We start from the raw sequence: 13746 nt of genomic DNA, 5'->3' as shown, positions 1-13746 counted from the left end.
GTTGGTTAGATGCAGGTTACCTGTTTTACCACTTGAATGGGAGGATTAAGAACCTGTACAAGAAGATTGGTAGGTGCAAAGCCACCTAATATGTGTGAAAATAGCCAGCAAGTTTACCTGCATCAAATACAATGACAATTGTCCAGAACAAATACTTCCATTTTCCAACTGTAAGAGCTATTGTAGCAAATTCCGTCTAGTTCTGATCTATTCGATGGCACTTGCGGTCAGTAAATTTTCACCAAATTTAGAATTTAGTATCACTTTTGATTCTGTAGGTGGTAAAACCAATCTAAACAGTTATGGAACTTTAGAGATCCTGTCTTTCCCGATCCCACTATCTTAAAAAGAACCATTAATCGAATTAATGAATGGTAAGGATAATCGTAGAGCATCTTCAGGCTCAGAAGACCTTTCAGGTAAAAGCCAATCTCGTAAATCGACCTCAATTACTGCAGTGGAGAAAGAAAAAGTAAAAAATATATATAATAAAAAAACAGTAAAAAAAAATTGATATATCGATTTGTCAGGCAATATCTAAAGATCGATATTACAAAGAATTGTACATCTCTATCTAAGACATACACTAAACTGAAGACATAAAAGTTTATGTACTGTTACGTCAAGCAGTGACACCTGACGTAATAATTTTCAGTCAATTAAAATAAAGAATTGAATCGAAATTTTAAGAGTTATCCAAGTAAAGTGATGCCTATTTTTCCAGGCGAGCTTTACGTCCAACTAACGTAACACAAATTAGGTGTCGTGAAAGGAAGCGACTAGCAAATGTATCTTTATTATAAAGTACTCATATTAATCATTAAATAAAATCCAAGGCCTCTAGACCGGGAATCGAACCCACTAGACTAAACCAACAATACATCTTAGCTTTGCGGGTCTAGCCTATAACCATCTAACAATTAATTTCCCATATTAATCATTAAATAAAATCCAAGGCCTCTAGACCGGGAATCGAACCCACTAGACTAAACCAACAATACATCTTAGCTTTGCGGGTCTAGCCTATAACCATCTAACAATTAATTTCCCATATTAATCATTAAATAAAATCCAAGGCCTCTAGACCGGGAATCGAACCCACTAGACTAAACCAACAATACATCTTAGCTTTGCGGGTCTAGCCTATAACCATCTAACAATTAATTTCCCATATTAATCATTAAATAAAATCCAAGGCCTCTAGACCGGGAATCGAACCCACTAGACTAAACCAACAATACATCTTAGCTTTGCGGGTCTAGCCTATAACCATCTAACAATAAATTTCCCATATTAATCATTAAATAAAATCCAAGGCCTCTAGACCGGGAATCGAACCCACTAGACTAAACCAACAATACATCTTAGCTTTGCGGGTCTAGCCCATCTAACAATAAATTTCCCATATTAATCATTAAATAAAATCCAAGGCCTCTAGACCGGGAATCGAACCCACTAGACTAAACCAACAATACATCTTAGCTTTCCGGGTCTAGCCTATAACCATCTAACAATAAATTTCCCATATTAACCATTAAATAAAATCCAAGACCTAGAGACCGGGGGAATCGAACCCACTAAACCAACAATACATCTTAGCATTGCGGGTCTAATATCTTAACCACTCGCCTATTCGTGACACCTTTTTACGGTAATAACATGAATGAACAGGAAATGTCTTTAATTTCAAATTATTTGTACATTATCTTTATTATTAAAGATATTAATTTATTTCATAAAAATTGATTAATTAATTTAAATAAATTGTTTGGATTCTCGTAGTTGTTAATAGATTTTTAATTCAATCTCGTACCTCAGGACTTAAAGAAAACTTCACGCAGCAAGCGGCGAATCGCTCAGTAAGTGAAAGAAACCAATGACCTTCACGATAATACAATTCTAAATAAAGAATAACATAAAAAATAAATAATAAAAATGCTTAAATCCAATTATATTAGAACTCTTTATTCTCTTTCTTTTTCTTTGTACCATACGGTAGGCATGCGCGCCAAAGTGGATACTGGAATAGAAGCCAAGATAATACAACCGTCTGGCGCGGCGACGTGTATACAGGCTTCAGTAGTCGTCTAACGTTCAAACTTTAAACTCTGTGCGTCCGTAACATGTGTCTACTTTATCATCTGGTTATTTACGCGTTTATTGGTAAGTAGTTTATCACTTGTTAATTAATTTGATTTGATAATTAGCGTTTATTAGTTTTTTATGTGCAATTAAATTTAACTTTTTTTAAATTTTTGTGTTCTCAAAATAAAATTTTATCTTCACAATTTTTGATTAATTGTTCTAAAAATAAAGATACGCAATTTTAAATTATTCTAATATTATGTTCGTGAACGTTTTATGTAAACAAGACTTATCTTATATCATCTTCGTTTGGCCAATTTAGTTAATTTAAAATAATCTGCTACGCACACTCGCAAGACTTTTTCTTATTTTCTCTCTATCTCAAAGTCCAAACTCACGCAATTTCTTCAAAATCTCCGTGCCTTCCCAGTGAAGTATATTTCCCCATAAGTAAATTCCATCATATTAAAAATACTTCTGGGACCAAGGATGAGGCAGACTTACCTCTCAAGAGCCATTCTATACGAACTCAACGCCAATAAAATTTTGGATTTGAATTCAGGAAAATTGAAATTTTAAGAAAATCAACCGGAAGTATTAATTTACTGAGTTGGATTTTTTTTCACTTTTCCGAGATATTCTGTAATATAGTTACTAGAATGTTCTTTAATCATCGTATTTTTACTTTTTGCGCCAGAAAAATAATGTTTATATGTATAATTTTTATAAATCATAATCAAAGTGGTCGAACATTTCTTTTTTTAAATAATTTTTGTCATTTTTTTCTTTAAGAGAAAATATTTTTTAAGCGTCTAATTTTTAAAATGCAATTTTACCGGAAATAAATGCTCTATGGTTCCGGCACTTTTTTTTTGCCTTTTTTTTGGCATCGGCTTTCGCCATACAGAGCCAGCATCGTCTAGGTGCTTATCACTAGAATATCACTCACTCTCCATTCTTACTTATAAACACATTCGCTTCACACATTCATCCCTCTACTATATACAACTATTTACATAAACCTTACAACTAATGAATGGATCAGTACTCTATATTCCTGCCATCCTTATAGCTTAACCCAAATTAAAATCACCGTAATCCTTCTCTAAATCATTTTCTTCCATTCATTCTAATCGGCTATAACTTTTAAATACACTCATATTTCTTAGCCTAGCTCTGCTATAGATTTAAGCACTTGAGGATTGTAATCGAATATCTCAAAACCTAAACATTTGCAGAAAGCTCAATTCTGATACTGTTATCGATGGAGATAAGTTCAGAGCGACATGGAAACGGAAGTGAAACGGAAATCTCTACACCAAACTGATTAATCTACCCTCTAATGATGGATGATAGTGCGAAATCGGTCTGTTTTAGAAGTTCTGTTAGAAAAAGTCCATGTTCTCGACCAATTTTTCTTTTTCGTTTTCCTTTTTTTTTTAAATGGAAAAGAACTTGACGTAACTCATGAGTTACGACATTTTTTTTGTATTTAATTTTTTCGCGCAACTAGAAAACATCTTAAGACACTAATCTGGTACGTTAAATTTAATTTTATCATTTTATATGTACATCTATAAGGCCTGGACCATGAATTTCAATTCCACAACTACAGATAGCTCCTCTACAAACTCTCCCATATTAACTACCTCTAAATATTAATAATTAATACAAGGCGAGGTTTAATCAAAGAGTCTCTTATTGAACTGAGAGAGCCGCCCTAGAATGAGAAATCACTTAACGTTGCCTGCAGTGCTTGTTAGGCAGGTAAATTAAAGCCGGTGATTAATATTACCAAGGTTTTGGTATCAAGAAGAGGGGCATTGATGGAGAGAAGCTGTGTTAGGATTTACATGAAATTAGGTCTTGATGTTCAAGCTTTTGTAAAAGGTCTAAGATTGCAGGTCTAAGATCGAGCTTAAAAAGGAAGTATTTGAGAATTTGATTTTTTTCTTCTTTTTTTTTAACTTCCGTATTTCGTAATTATTTCAACTGTAAAAAATGTTTACACCGGAAGTATCTGGTTATGAGATAAACTGAGAAAGGAAAAGTGGCTTTTAGAAACTGCTTGATCCCATCAAAGTACGCGACTGTTCCTTAGCTAACAAAGATCCGCTTCCGGAAATACCACAGAACTGTGAAAGTGGCACCAATTTTCTTGAATCTTTGAACTTAGTAGATCCGATAAGTGTTAGTTGAATTTTTCTAGGATTCAAGGGCGTCAGTTTTTGGGAATGGATAGGATTTGAACTCACCGAATTGCAGATGATACAATCATTGAATCCCGTGCCCTAAACTAAGACTAAAGTTTCCCTATACTCTCACGAGAGACTCCAAGATGATTATATAGGCAGAAACAAAACTTCTCCTCTACAAAAATGGTCATCAGGTTGATGATATTCTAGGACTAAAGCTTGAACCTGTAAGTATAACTAACATCAAGAAACACCAAATAACTCGAGAACATATTTCCCAGAACTTACAACTGACTCTATTCGACGTACTAGAATAAACTCTAACCATGATATATCTTTCATAATCCCCGTACACTCTTTTATCCAAAAACCACTCTAGATGGTCATCCTAACCACTCTACCACGAAATAGCCACCTACAATCCTTCCATTCCCTACTGACTCAAAAGAATCAAACATATCCTTCTCTAACTTTCTTTCTCTAGCTGCAGGTTTTTCCAACTTTTTTTCCTTCCTGTAATAACCCATCCTGAATGTGCCCGAAACTATTTAATGAAGGTTGCAATGTAATTACATTGGTAATATATTTATTTATTTTAATATCCATGTAATTAAAACTGTCCGGTAGGATAGTAGTATAAGGGTTGATCGTCAAAAACTGCACGAAAAAGCAGTTTTCTTTATAATATAAGGCAAATCCTCCTTTATAACTGTAATTTTTTTCCTATAACATAAATCTAATAAATTTCGTGAAAAAATTTGCTGAAAATGAGCAAAAACGGCATTTTCAAAAATTGTTCTTGTTATCTTTTTTTGTAAACTACGTAGCGTCTAAACGCGCAAACCGATTTTCATGAATGAGGTGTCATTCGATTCGGAATTTTATGTAGTTTTTAATAATACATTTCAGAGCGATAGAGTTTTACAAGTTATATAATATGATTTCGAGTTATATAATGTTTTAAAATTCCCCGGGTTTGAAGATATTGTGTAAAAAAAGTAAAGTAATCGCCTTTTTTTTCAGGCGGGGCTTAACGTCCAACTACCAAATTAGGTGTCGAGGACAGAGGAGGCAACTAGCAAACATACTTTACTCTAAATTTCTTTTATTAACTATTAAATAAAATCCCAGGCCTAAGACCGGGAATCGAACCCAGTACCACAATACATATACGCAGGTCTCGTCTCTAACCGCTCGGCTACCGGGGCGCCCAAATTGTGTAGGTTAGTAAGAGAAAAGAGTAGGCTATAAGAGATAGGCTTATGTTAATGATTCTCTTGAATTACACGGAAGTGAGCAGTCAAACTTTAAGGCGGAAGTAAAAGTTTTATCGATTTTTGGAGGAAGGAAAGAAAACATAATGTTTCTCTGATTATTTCATAAAAAGAGATCTTGGTATGCATAATGCATTATGTAAAAGTGCACTGTGTGGTGATAGTGAACTTTAACAACGTACACAATGCAGGTTAATTTATTGCAATCACCATTTGCAATCTGCATTTAGAGGAATTAAGTCTTGCATTTGAATGGACTGCTGCATCAGTTAGGTGCAGACAATTTTACAAATCGATATTCCCGGAGTACAAATTGTGTGATCAAGAAGAATTCCTACAGGAAGTCGTGAAAAGCTCGGGGGGGGATGAAGCAAGGCTAGGGAAGCTTTATTGCCATTTTGAAAGCACACTATATTTGCAATTTAGTTAGTTTTATTTTTTTTAAAGCACTTTTAAAATGAATACATAAAAATCGAAATCGATTACATGTCTAATATGATTTGCGTGTTGCCTTGTCAGACTCCAACTATCAAGTCGCAGTTGGCTGTTCTATTTCCAAGATAAGAGAACACCTATTTCTTCCAAGTTGACGTCGTGGCTTTAATACGATAGATTTAATTTAAAATTGGCCACAATTCTATGATATTCTATGATATTCTATGATAACTGTCTTTCACTCAAATTATTTCAAATTTACTTAAAAATTAATCCTCAAAAAATATGGAGTGTAGACTCATATGACTTTTTCTTACTTCTACTTCATCAAGGTTGTAAGACATTAATATTCTTCGAAACTCGAAATATTTGTGCCATATTCAAATTCTCAGCTACATTATAGTTTGTAAAACCGTACATTATACTGGAATGTAACCTTACAGGAGAAGCCTACCTCCAACCAATACGGAAGTTCATAGAATAGCCTAGGAGCCATTCCCGTGAAAGTGCTCTAACCATTGAATAAAGGGCTTACTTCCGGTGGAAGAATTCTGTGACAATACATTTAACTAACCCCTTAACACAGTAGATATTAGCTATGAAGGTACATTACAGGAAAATTGCACTTTATAAAAAAAATCTATCTACCTCCTCTCTCTCAAAAGCTATCCTTAATCGAATTTTCCGGAAAACGGAAGCTGTGGATTTATATACTCGTAATCACTAAATGAAATTTAAATAAAAACTCTTTTATTCGATTCAGCCGAAAGTCGAATAGCGGAATAATTCGCAAATAATTACCGAGCCAATTAAACTGGGGCCAAAATTAAGTCTCGCATTATTGATTTGGGTTCAAAACGAGTATCAATTTTTCCGCAGCAAGGTTTCAAAACTATTTCTTTCCGGTGAATACCTAATTTTGATAATTTTGCTGGCAGAATAAATTATATAACGTACGAATTAAAATTGACCAAAAAAAAAACCTAGAATCATCAATTTGCAATATCGGATGATGGAATATAAAAAATTTTCCTAAAAAAAAAGAATGACGACAGCAGAATTCAATTAATATATGTGTTAACCAATGACAGTAACACGTTCAATTAATTCCATCCACAGAAATGGAACCTAAATTAGTATTAACACCATACGAGGGCGTCAGTTTTTATATTATTATTTCTTTTAATCAAGTTCATAATATTTAATGAATTAGGTTTTTCTATTTTGTCCGGAAGGGGGCACCCAGTTTTTTGGGGGGAGGGGGGAATTTTCTTATTAGTTTTCATTTTTATTTCCTTCTAAATGCCATTATCTCTGCAGTTTGGCGAGCGTGATTTTTTGGGGGCAGGATGGGTCGTTAAGGCTCGGAAGATGATTCCAAATAGAGGGTTCCTTAAATGATCAATCATTTTCACATATCTAGCTAGGATATAATTGCCGAATTTAATTAAGATATTTCACACTTAAGGAAATTTTTAACGCTATTAATAAACATTTAGTTTTACAGTACAACCTCGATTAACCGGGGATTCGGATTAACCGAGATCATGTTGAGTCATCATCAGAACACCTCAGATCGGCGCCGAAATAAAAGTTAATTTTCGGTGGCGACAGGAAAATTTTATTGGTCTTCCAATGTAGCAGTTACTCTTTTATACCTGATTTTCTTGAAGGGTCACTATGTGTGTATGTACAATGGTCAAAAAAAGTATTCATACACTAAGTGTTTTTACTTTATCTACTGAACTTTTGTTTCTAGGATGACTACTTGTTCAGCACTGAAATCGAAGATAGTAACAATGAATTTAATGCTCTCATTTTCTTTTATAAACATAAAGAATTGAGTAATAATTTATTGTATGCAAAATAAGTATTCATACACTCAGTCTGAATGTTGTAATTAACGCAAAACTAAAGACCTAATATTCTGTAAGCAATCCCTTTGCATTTGTTATTGCCTGAAGCCTCCTTGGCATAGATTCTACCAGGTTTAGTGTCTCTTGAGATGTGATTTCTGTCCATGATTTCTTTAAATTGGTTATGAGCTCTTTTCTGGAAGAACATTTCAATTTTCGAATTTTCCGCTCCAAACAAGACCATAAATTTTCAATATGGTTTATATACGGAGACTGTGGAGGGGTGAGAAGTTGTTTCCGGGCATTATAAAGCAGCTATTCCTTCGTTTTTTGGGCTGTATGTTTGGGATCGTTATCCTGTTGAAAGAAGTAAAAAAAACTTAGTGTATGAATACTTTTTTTGACCACTGTATGTATGTACGTATGTAAATATTTTGGAGTGGTTCGATTGTGATAGAGATGCTTCACAGTTTGCATTCCTTAGTCCTGAAGAAATCGTGTCCAGAACATCCGAGAAGAAGAACCGGAAGATGGAAATGAAATCAACTGTAGAAGAGAATGATCACCCAGGAATATCCCTGGATGCAGCATCGAATTCAGTTGTTGAATTGATTGAATTTGATTGAATAATCGTCTCAGGATCGATGTGTTCAGCAACTCGATTTAATCGTAAAGCTACAAATAATATGTTCCCTCTTTAATCGATTCATTGCAATGATAATTAATTTACGTAAAATTGTAGTGATTCTTAAATTCACAATTTGATTGGATAGTACCATTCTGCATACGGCTAAAAGTAGCTGATCAAATTCTTTTAACCATAAAGAATAATTTCATTTCCCGAAAAACAGCCCGAAAGATTTTCTTCGGGCTTTTCCATAACTTTTCTTTTTTTGAAACATTTTACCCGTGAAAATTCGATTCAAAGGAACAAGTTCTTAGGCTACCCTCTCTCAAGTCCCAACACGATGATACCAATTAAGTAGGACTAAATGTTTTGGGTCAATTTCCGCATTTTGTAGCGAAAATTCTTTGTCCGGAAGTAACGTAACGTATTTTTTTACTTGCTTAAACTATACCTCGAAATTGGTACCTTAGATTTTCCATACATTTCCTGTATATCTTAGCCACTCGAACTATAGCTTTTATTTGGAAAAATGGTTTCGAAACCTTATAGTGGGTAGTGGTGGGGAGGCTTTCTTCTACAGAATCATTTCAGCGTAATAGCCACTTTAAAAAATAAAAATAAAATATTAATAATAATTAAATGTTAAGTTATAATCTTGAAAATTGTTGTAAGAATAAGAAGTTCGTGACTGTTTTTTTTTTCTATTTTCACTTCCTTTGAAAAAACCTTTGATCTTGCCTAATTAAAAAGGCAGGAAAATAGAGAAGGGAAATTGGGCGGGATTATGTATAAAACGTCTTTGATAAATGCAATTCCTTAATAGCTTTTAAGGGTTGAATTAAATTGGCGCCTACTTTGACTTTAACGTCTTGTAATTTTTGACACAATTTAATTACAATATGATTGATTTTGTTTGTTTTTTTAAGAGAAAATATTTTTTAAATAATTATTTTTTTGAATTTGAATTTTACCGGAAATAAATGATCGATGGTTCCGGGCAAATCAGGTTTTGTATGTTTGTTTTTAATCGATTATCTAACCTTCTATGAATATAACCTCACTATCAATAATAACCTCAAAATCTCTTTCATTAAAGATCTTGCTAAGACTCTGTTTTCCCAAAATTTCATTCTTCTACCAGCAGCTCATCCTAACCCTCTAATAAGAACACCTATCTTCTTCCACATTACCTATCTTCTCCTATCTTCATTCACGACATTATTATCATAAACTGATAATAAGGCCTCATGAACTGCTTTCATAAGATTTATTTTCAGCATTCTTCAGAGACTACCGCATTTCGCCACTGCTACGATGCGTTGAAGTGGCTTTTAGCCTGTATATCGCCGCCAATATTTTTTGGGCTTCATTCCTTTACCAAGTTATCCAAATGACCATCTTATATTTTCCCAACTCTTCAAATTCAAATCCTCGATCCATTCCCGTTAATACTAGAATCTCGCTCACCTGATCTCTATACGAGGGTCGTTTGAAAAGTCCGGGCAAAAATAAAAACTACTTAATTTTTTGGGGTAAACCTTTTTTATTTTTCAACATAGTCTCCTTTAAGGCTTACACACTTCGTCCAACGCTGCTCTAGTTTGTTGATCCATTCCGAATAATAGGATTTGTCCAAGTCTGAAAAATAGCCATTCGTTTCTGCAATCACCTCCTCGTTTGAATAAAATCTTTTTCCCGCCAGCCATTTCTTCATATTGGGGAACAAATAGTAGTCCGAGGGAGCCAAGTCTGGAGAATAGGGAGGATGTGAAACGAGTTGGAACCCTATTTCCATTAATTTTGCGACCACAACTGCTGAGAGTGTGAGCTGGTGCGTTGTCGTGATGGAAAAGGACTTTTTTGTGGGCCAATCGTGGGCGTTTTTCTTGCAGCTCGGTTTTCAAACGGTCCAATAACGATGAATAATATGCACCTGTAATAGTTTTACCCTTTTCCAGATAGTCGATGAGGATTATTCCTTGCGAATCCCAAAAGATAGTCGCCATAATCTTTCCGGCCGAAGGAACGGTCTTCGCCTTTTTTGGCCGTACTTCATCCTTTGACAAATCCTTCCTGATACGTGCTACATCTCTCTGGAACTCCTTACCATCATCTGTCCGCCATGCTCCTACTCCTATCTACCTTTAAATCCCGTCTATTCAGTTATCTCCTTTCTATCCAGCTTCCTCCGAAATTCTAATTGTTTTAATTTATTTCCTTAATTTTTGCTGTTATTTTTATTTTCACTTTTTGTAAATACTTATTTATTTATTTATTTTCTTTCAATCACAGGCCAAACTATTAAGGCCTCTATTTGTACCTGTGTTTATTCTTAGGGGACAATTGTCCCAGAATAATAAATTTCTTTTCTATTCTATTATACGTATTATGTCACATTTACTTGTTGCAACAATATATGCAGTTGCAAATTTCAATAAAAGGTTAAAATAAAAACAATCTAACCATTGCAGAATGCTAAATTCCAAATTTGTTACTGTTATCACTGGAGATTGCAGAGCGAAATAGAAAAAAGGAAATGACGTCAAAATCTCTGCACTAAACTGATTATTGAACCTCTGATGATGGATGGAAGTCCGAATCTGTTGGGTGACGCAACAGACATGCGCACCACGGCGGTTGTGTTAACAGATAATCGTGTTTCAATGCAGGTTTTTTTATTTTTAATACAATCTCATGGTAGTTTCTTTCCATTCTAATTGGATAACGGTGGCCCTCCGTTTATATAAATGAATTACCATTTTGAATTAATTGATTTTAATTTCTTTTAAAGCTCAGAAGACAATTCATTTTTCATTTTATTATTATTATTTTCCATTCTTAAGTACCATTCATAAGTCTTCCTCAATTAAAGCCAATCTACCAAAATTATAATTTGATTAATCAAACGAAACATCCATTAATCAATAATGTTATGAATGAAAAGACATGAACAAGAAACCAGTAGTATTAGGAGCTTCTGTTTAAAATGCTTTTAAAACGTTTAGGATTAATAATGTAGTCAAACTATGCCCCGTTGGGGGGGGTAGTGGGATTGTCTATGGGGTCAAAGGGGCCAGGGGAGGAAGGTTTCAAAGGCAAGGGTCAAAGATTAGTCACGTTAACAAGCTCATACATTTTAACAGTTAAATTACTAACATAACCTTCCATCCTCCACTTCTGGTATAACCTCACTTAATGCAGCCACCAGCTGGATACGTGTAACTGAATATTTTCCGGTTTTAATTAGCTAGGCCTTAACATTTGTTTCAGTAAAACGTAAAAAATGGCGGTGTGCCTTTAATTGTTTTTTTCATTTATTATTTTTATTAATAATAAAAACTTCAAACTATTATCTGTTGGGTTGTTTAAAATAAAAAGAAAATTCTCATTTTAATAACTCACCCGACTTTTCTTAAATCCAAGTTTCCCAAAAACCCCAAATTTCATTCAAACTCCAAAGGTTTGAGTAACATTCAATTTTTCTCACTTTAGAAGGAATCGCCCCACTCCGCCTAAAAGGAAGTACCCCACAATCTAATATCCGGGGAACATGCTTTCCTGTAAAAGTAGGAGATTTATGTGTTTTTTAAATTGGACTAGATATTGTTTAAACAAAATCCTTGCTAGGAACCATTTCTGTCTGAAAGACCGGAAAATTGTTCCAAATTAAATATCAGATCCATGTCATAATGCACGAAGTTAGAACTCATATCATGGAAACCATCTTCAAACCATATCATGGAAACCATCTTTAAACCATATCATGGAAACCATATTCAAACCATATCATGGAAACCGTCTTCAAAAAAGAATGAAGAGGAACCAGGAAAGTGGCCCCCTCCTTCTCCTCTATCCCTTTCTATCGTAAAGAACAATCATCTCCTCTGATTCCAATATTTCCCGTCCAGCTTGATACCTATCCGCACATTCTTAGTGCGCGCATTTCCGCCTGGAAGATACTATAAACTCTTCCCATGGTTTCCAATTACTTCGTTCTTCGTCTAAACATTCCAGCTTGTGAAGACTTCTAGAAGTTTTAGTAAGATCTAGAAGGAAAATCTCGGACGTTTTGCCATGGTTTTTCCGACCAGTTGATTTTGTGTATTATCTCATATGGTCTCAAAAGTGCCAGAGGTCTCATATCGCAAAACACTGATTGCAATGTAATCAGACAGACTATAGGAGACGTTACATCATCGTGTTACGTCGGGTACATCTATCCTTTGGGGAGGTTTTTTAACGAGTCCTGAAAGTAGCCATAAGGCCCAGATTAAGTCCTCCAAGACACGTCCCACAGGAACCACCTAACTTTTCTTAGCAAGCACCCCAGACTAGACACCTAACCCTAAAATACCACTCCCAGCTGCCACTTCGTGACATCACCAGATCTTAGCCTAAGGGAAGGCATCCGGCAATATCTTTCTGGATTTGGACGCTCTTAGGAAATAATCAAAGCAATGTATTTCATATGAAAACCTAATTTGGAAAAGTGGCCCGAGTGTATCCCCTCTTGTGTTTAATAAGCAAAGTAAAACTACTGTTTACATGGTGTTCGATGGTATTTCTCTCCGGAGATATGTCAACATTTTTTACCCCCATCCTAATTTTCTATAGTTGCCCTCTCGCTCTACACTTTGCTCTGATTAAATTTCGATCCGGAGAAGATATGTTCTCTCATAGAATGTATGAAATATGTACTAGTCGAACACATGAAATTCATAATAAAAAGACATGGCACGCACCACTATATCTTATAATGGAATTGAGAAGAAGTGTCTTCTCGTATCAGATTGCATATACTGTAAAAAAGATACACGATAGCCGAGTGGGTAAGATACTAGACCCGCAATGCTAAGATGTATTGTTGGTTTAGTGGGTTCAATTCCCGGTGTCTAGGCCTTGGATTTTATTTAATGGGTGATACGAGAAATTTATTGTAAAGTATGTTAGGAGATTATAGGCTAGACCCGCAAAGCTAAGATTTATTGTTGGTTTAGTGGGTTCGATTCCCGGTCTCTAGGCCTTGGATTTCATTTAATGGTTAATATGAGAAATTTACAGTAAAGTATGGTTGCTAGTCACCTCCGTCCACGACACCTAATTTGGTAGTTGGACGTAAAGCTCGCCTGAAAAAATAGGCAATTACCTAACTACACTCTTCTTGAGTATGTAGTAAACTTGTCTGTAACTACGGCCCGAGAATTAGTAACTTTTACAATATCATTCTTTGAAGAGAAGAATGGTGATACTAAATTGATACCGCTCTTGAAATT

The 13746-nt window shown here is 34.7% G+C and overlaps 2 protein-coding genes across 2 annotated transcripts in view; one reads left to right on the top strand and one right to left on the bottom strand.

Moving 5' to 3' along the window:
- Positions 1–13746, bottom strand: part of LOC141457225 (uncharacterized) — an 84436-nt gene that overhangs the window by 43124 nt on the left and 27566 nt on the right. The gene's annotated exons all lie outside the window — the stretch shown is intronic.
- Positions 2033–13746, top strand: part of LOC141457226 (limbic system-associated membrane protein-like) — a 168541-nt gene continuing 156827 nt past the window's right edge. The window contains exon 1 of the mRNA XM_074133906.1: positions 2033–2163. Within this exon, the coding sequence (XP_073990007.1) occupies positions 2124–2163 (40 nt within the window). The 5' untranslated portion in view covers positions 2033–2123. The remainder of the gene's footprint in view (positions 2164–13746) is intronic.

Source organism: Rhodnius prolixus, unplaced genomic scaffold (genome assembly GCF_049639745.1).
Source record: "Rhodnius prolixus isolate KJV_2025 unplaced genomic scaffold, Rpr scaffold_10, whole genome shotgun sequence".
Taxonomy (NCBI): Eukaryota; Metazoa; Arthropoda; class Insecta; order Hemiptera; family Reduviidae; genus Rhodnius; species Rhodnius prolixus.
This window is presented reverse-complemented; position numbering and strand designations above follow the sequence as displayed.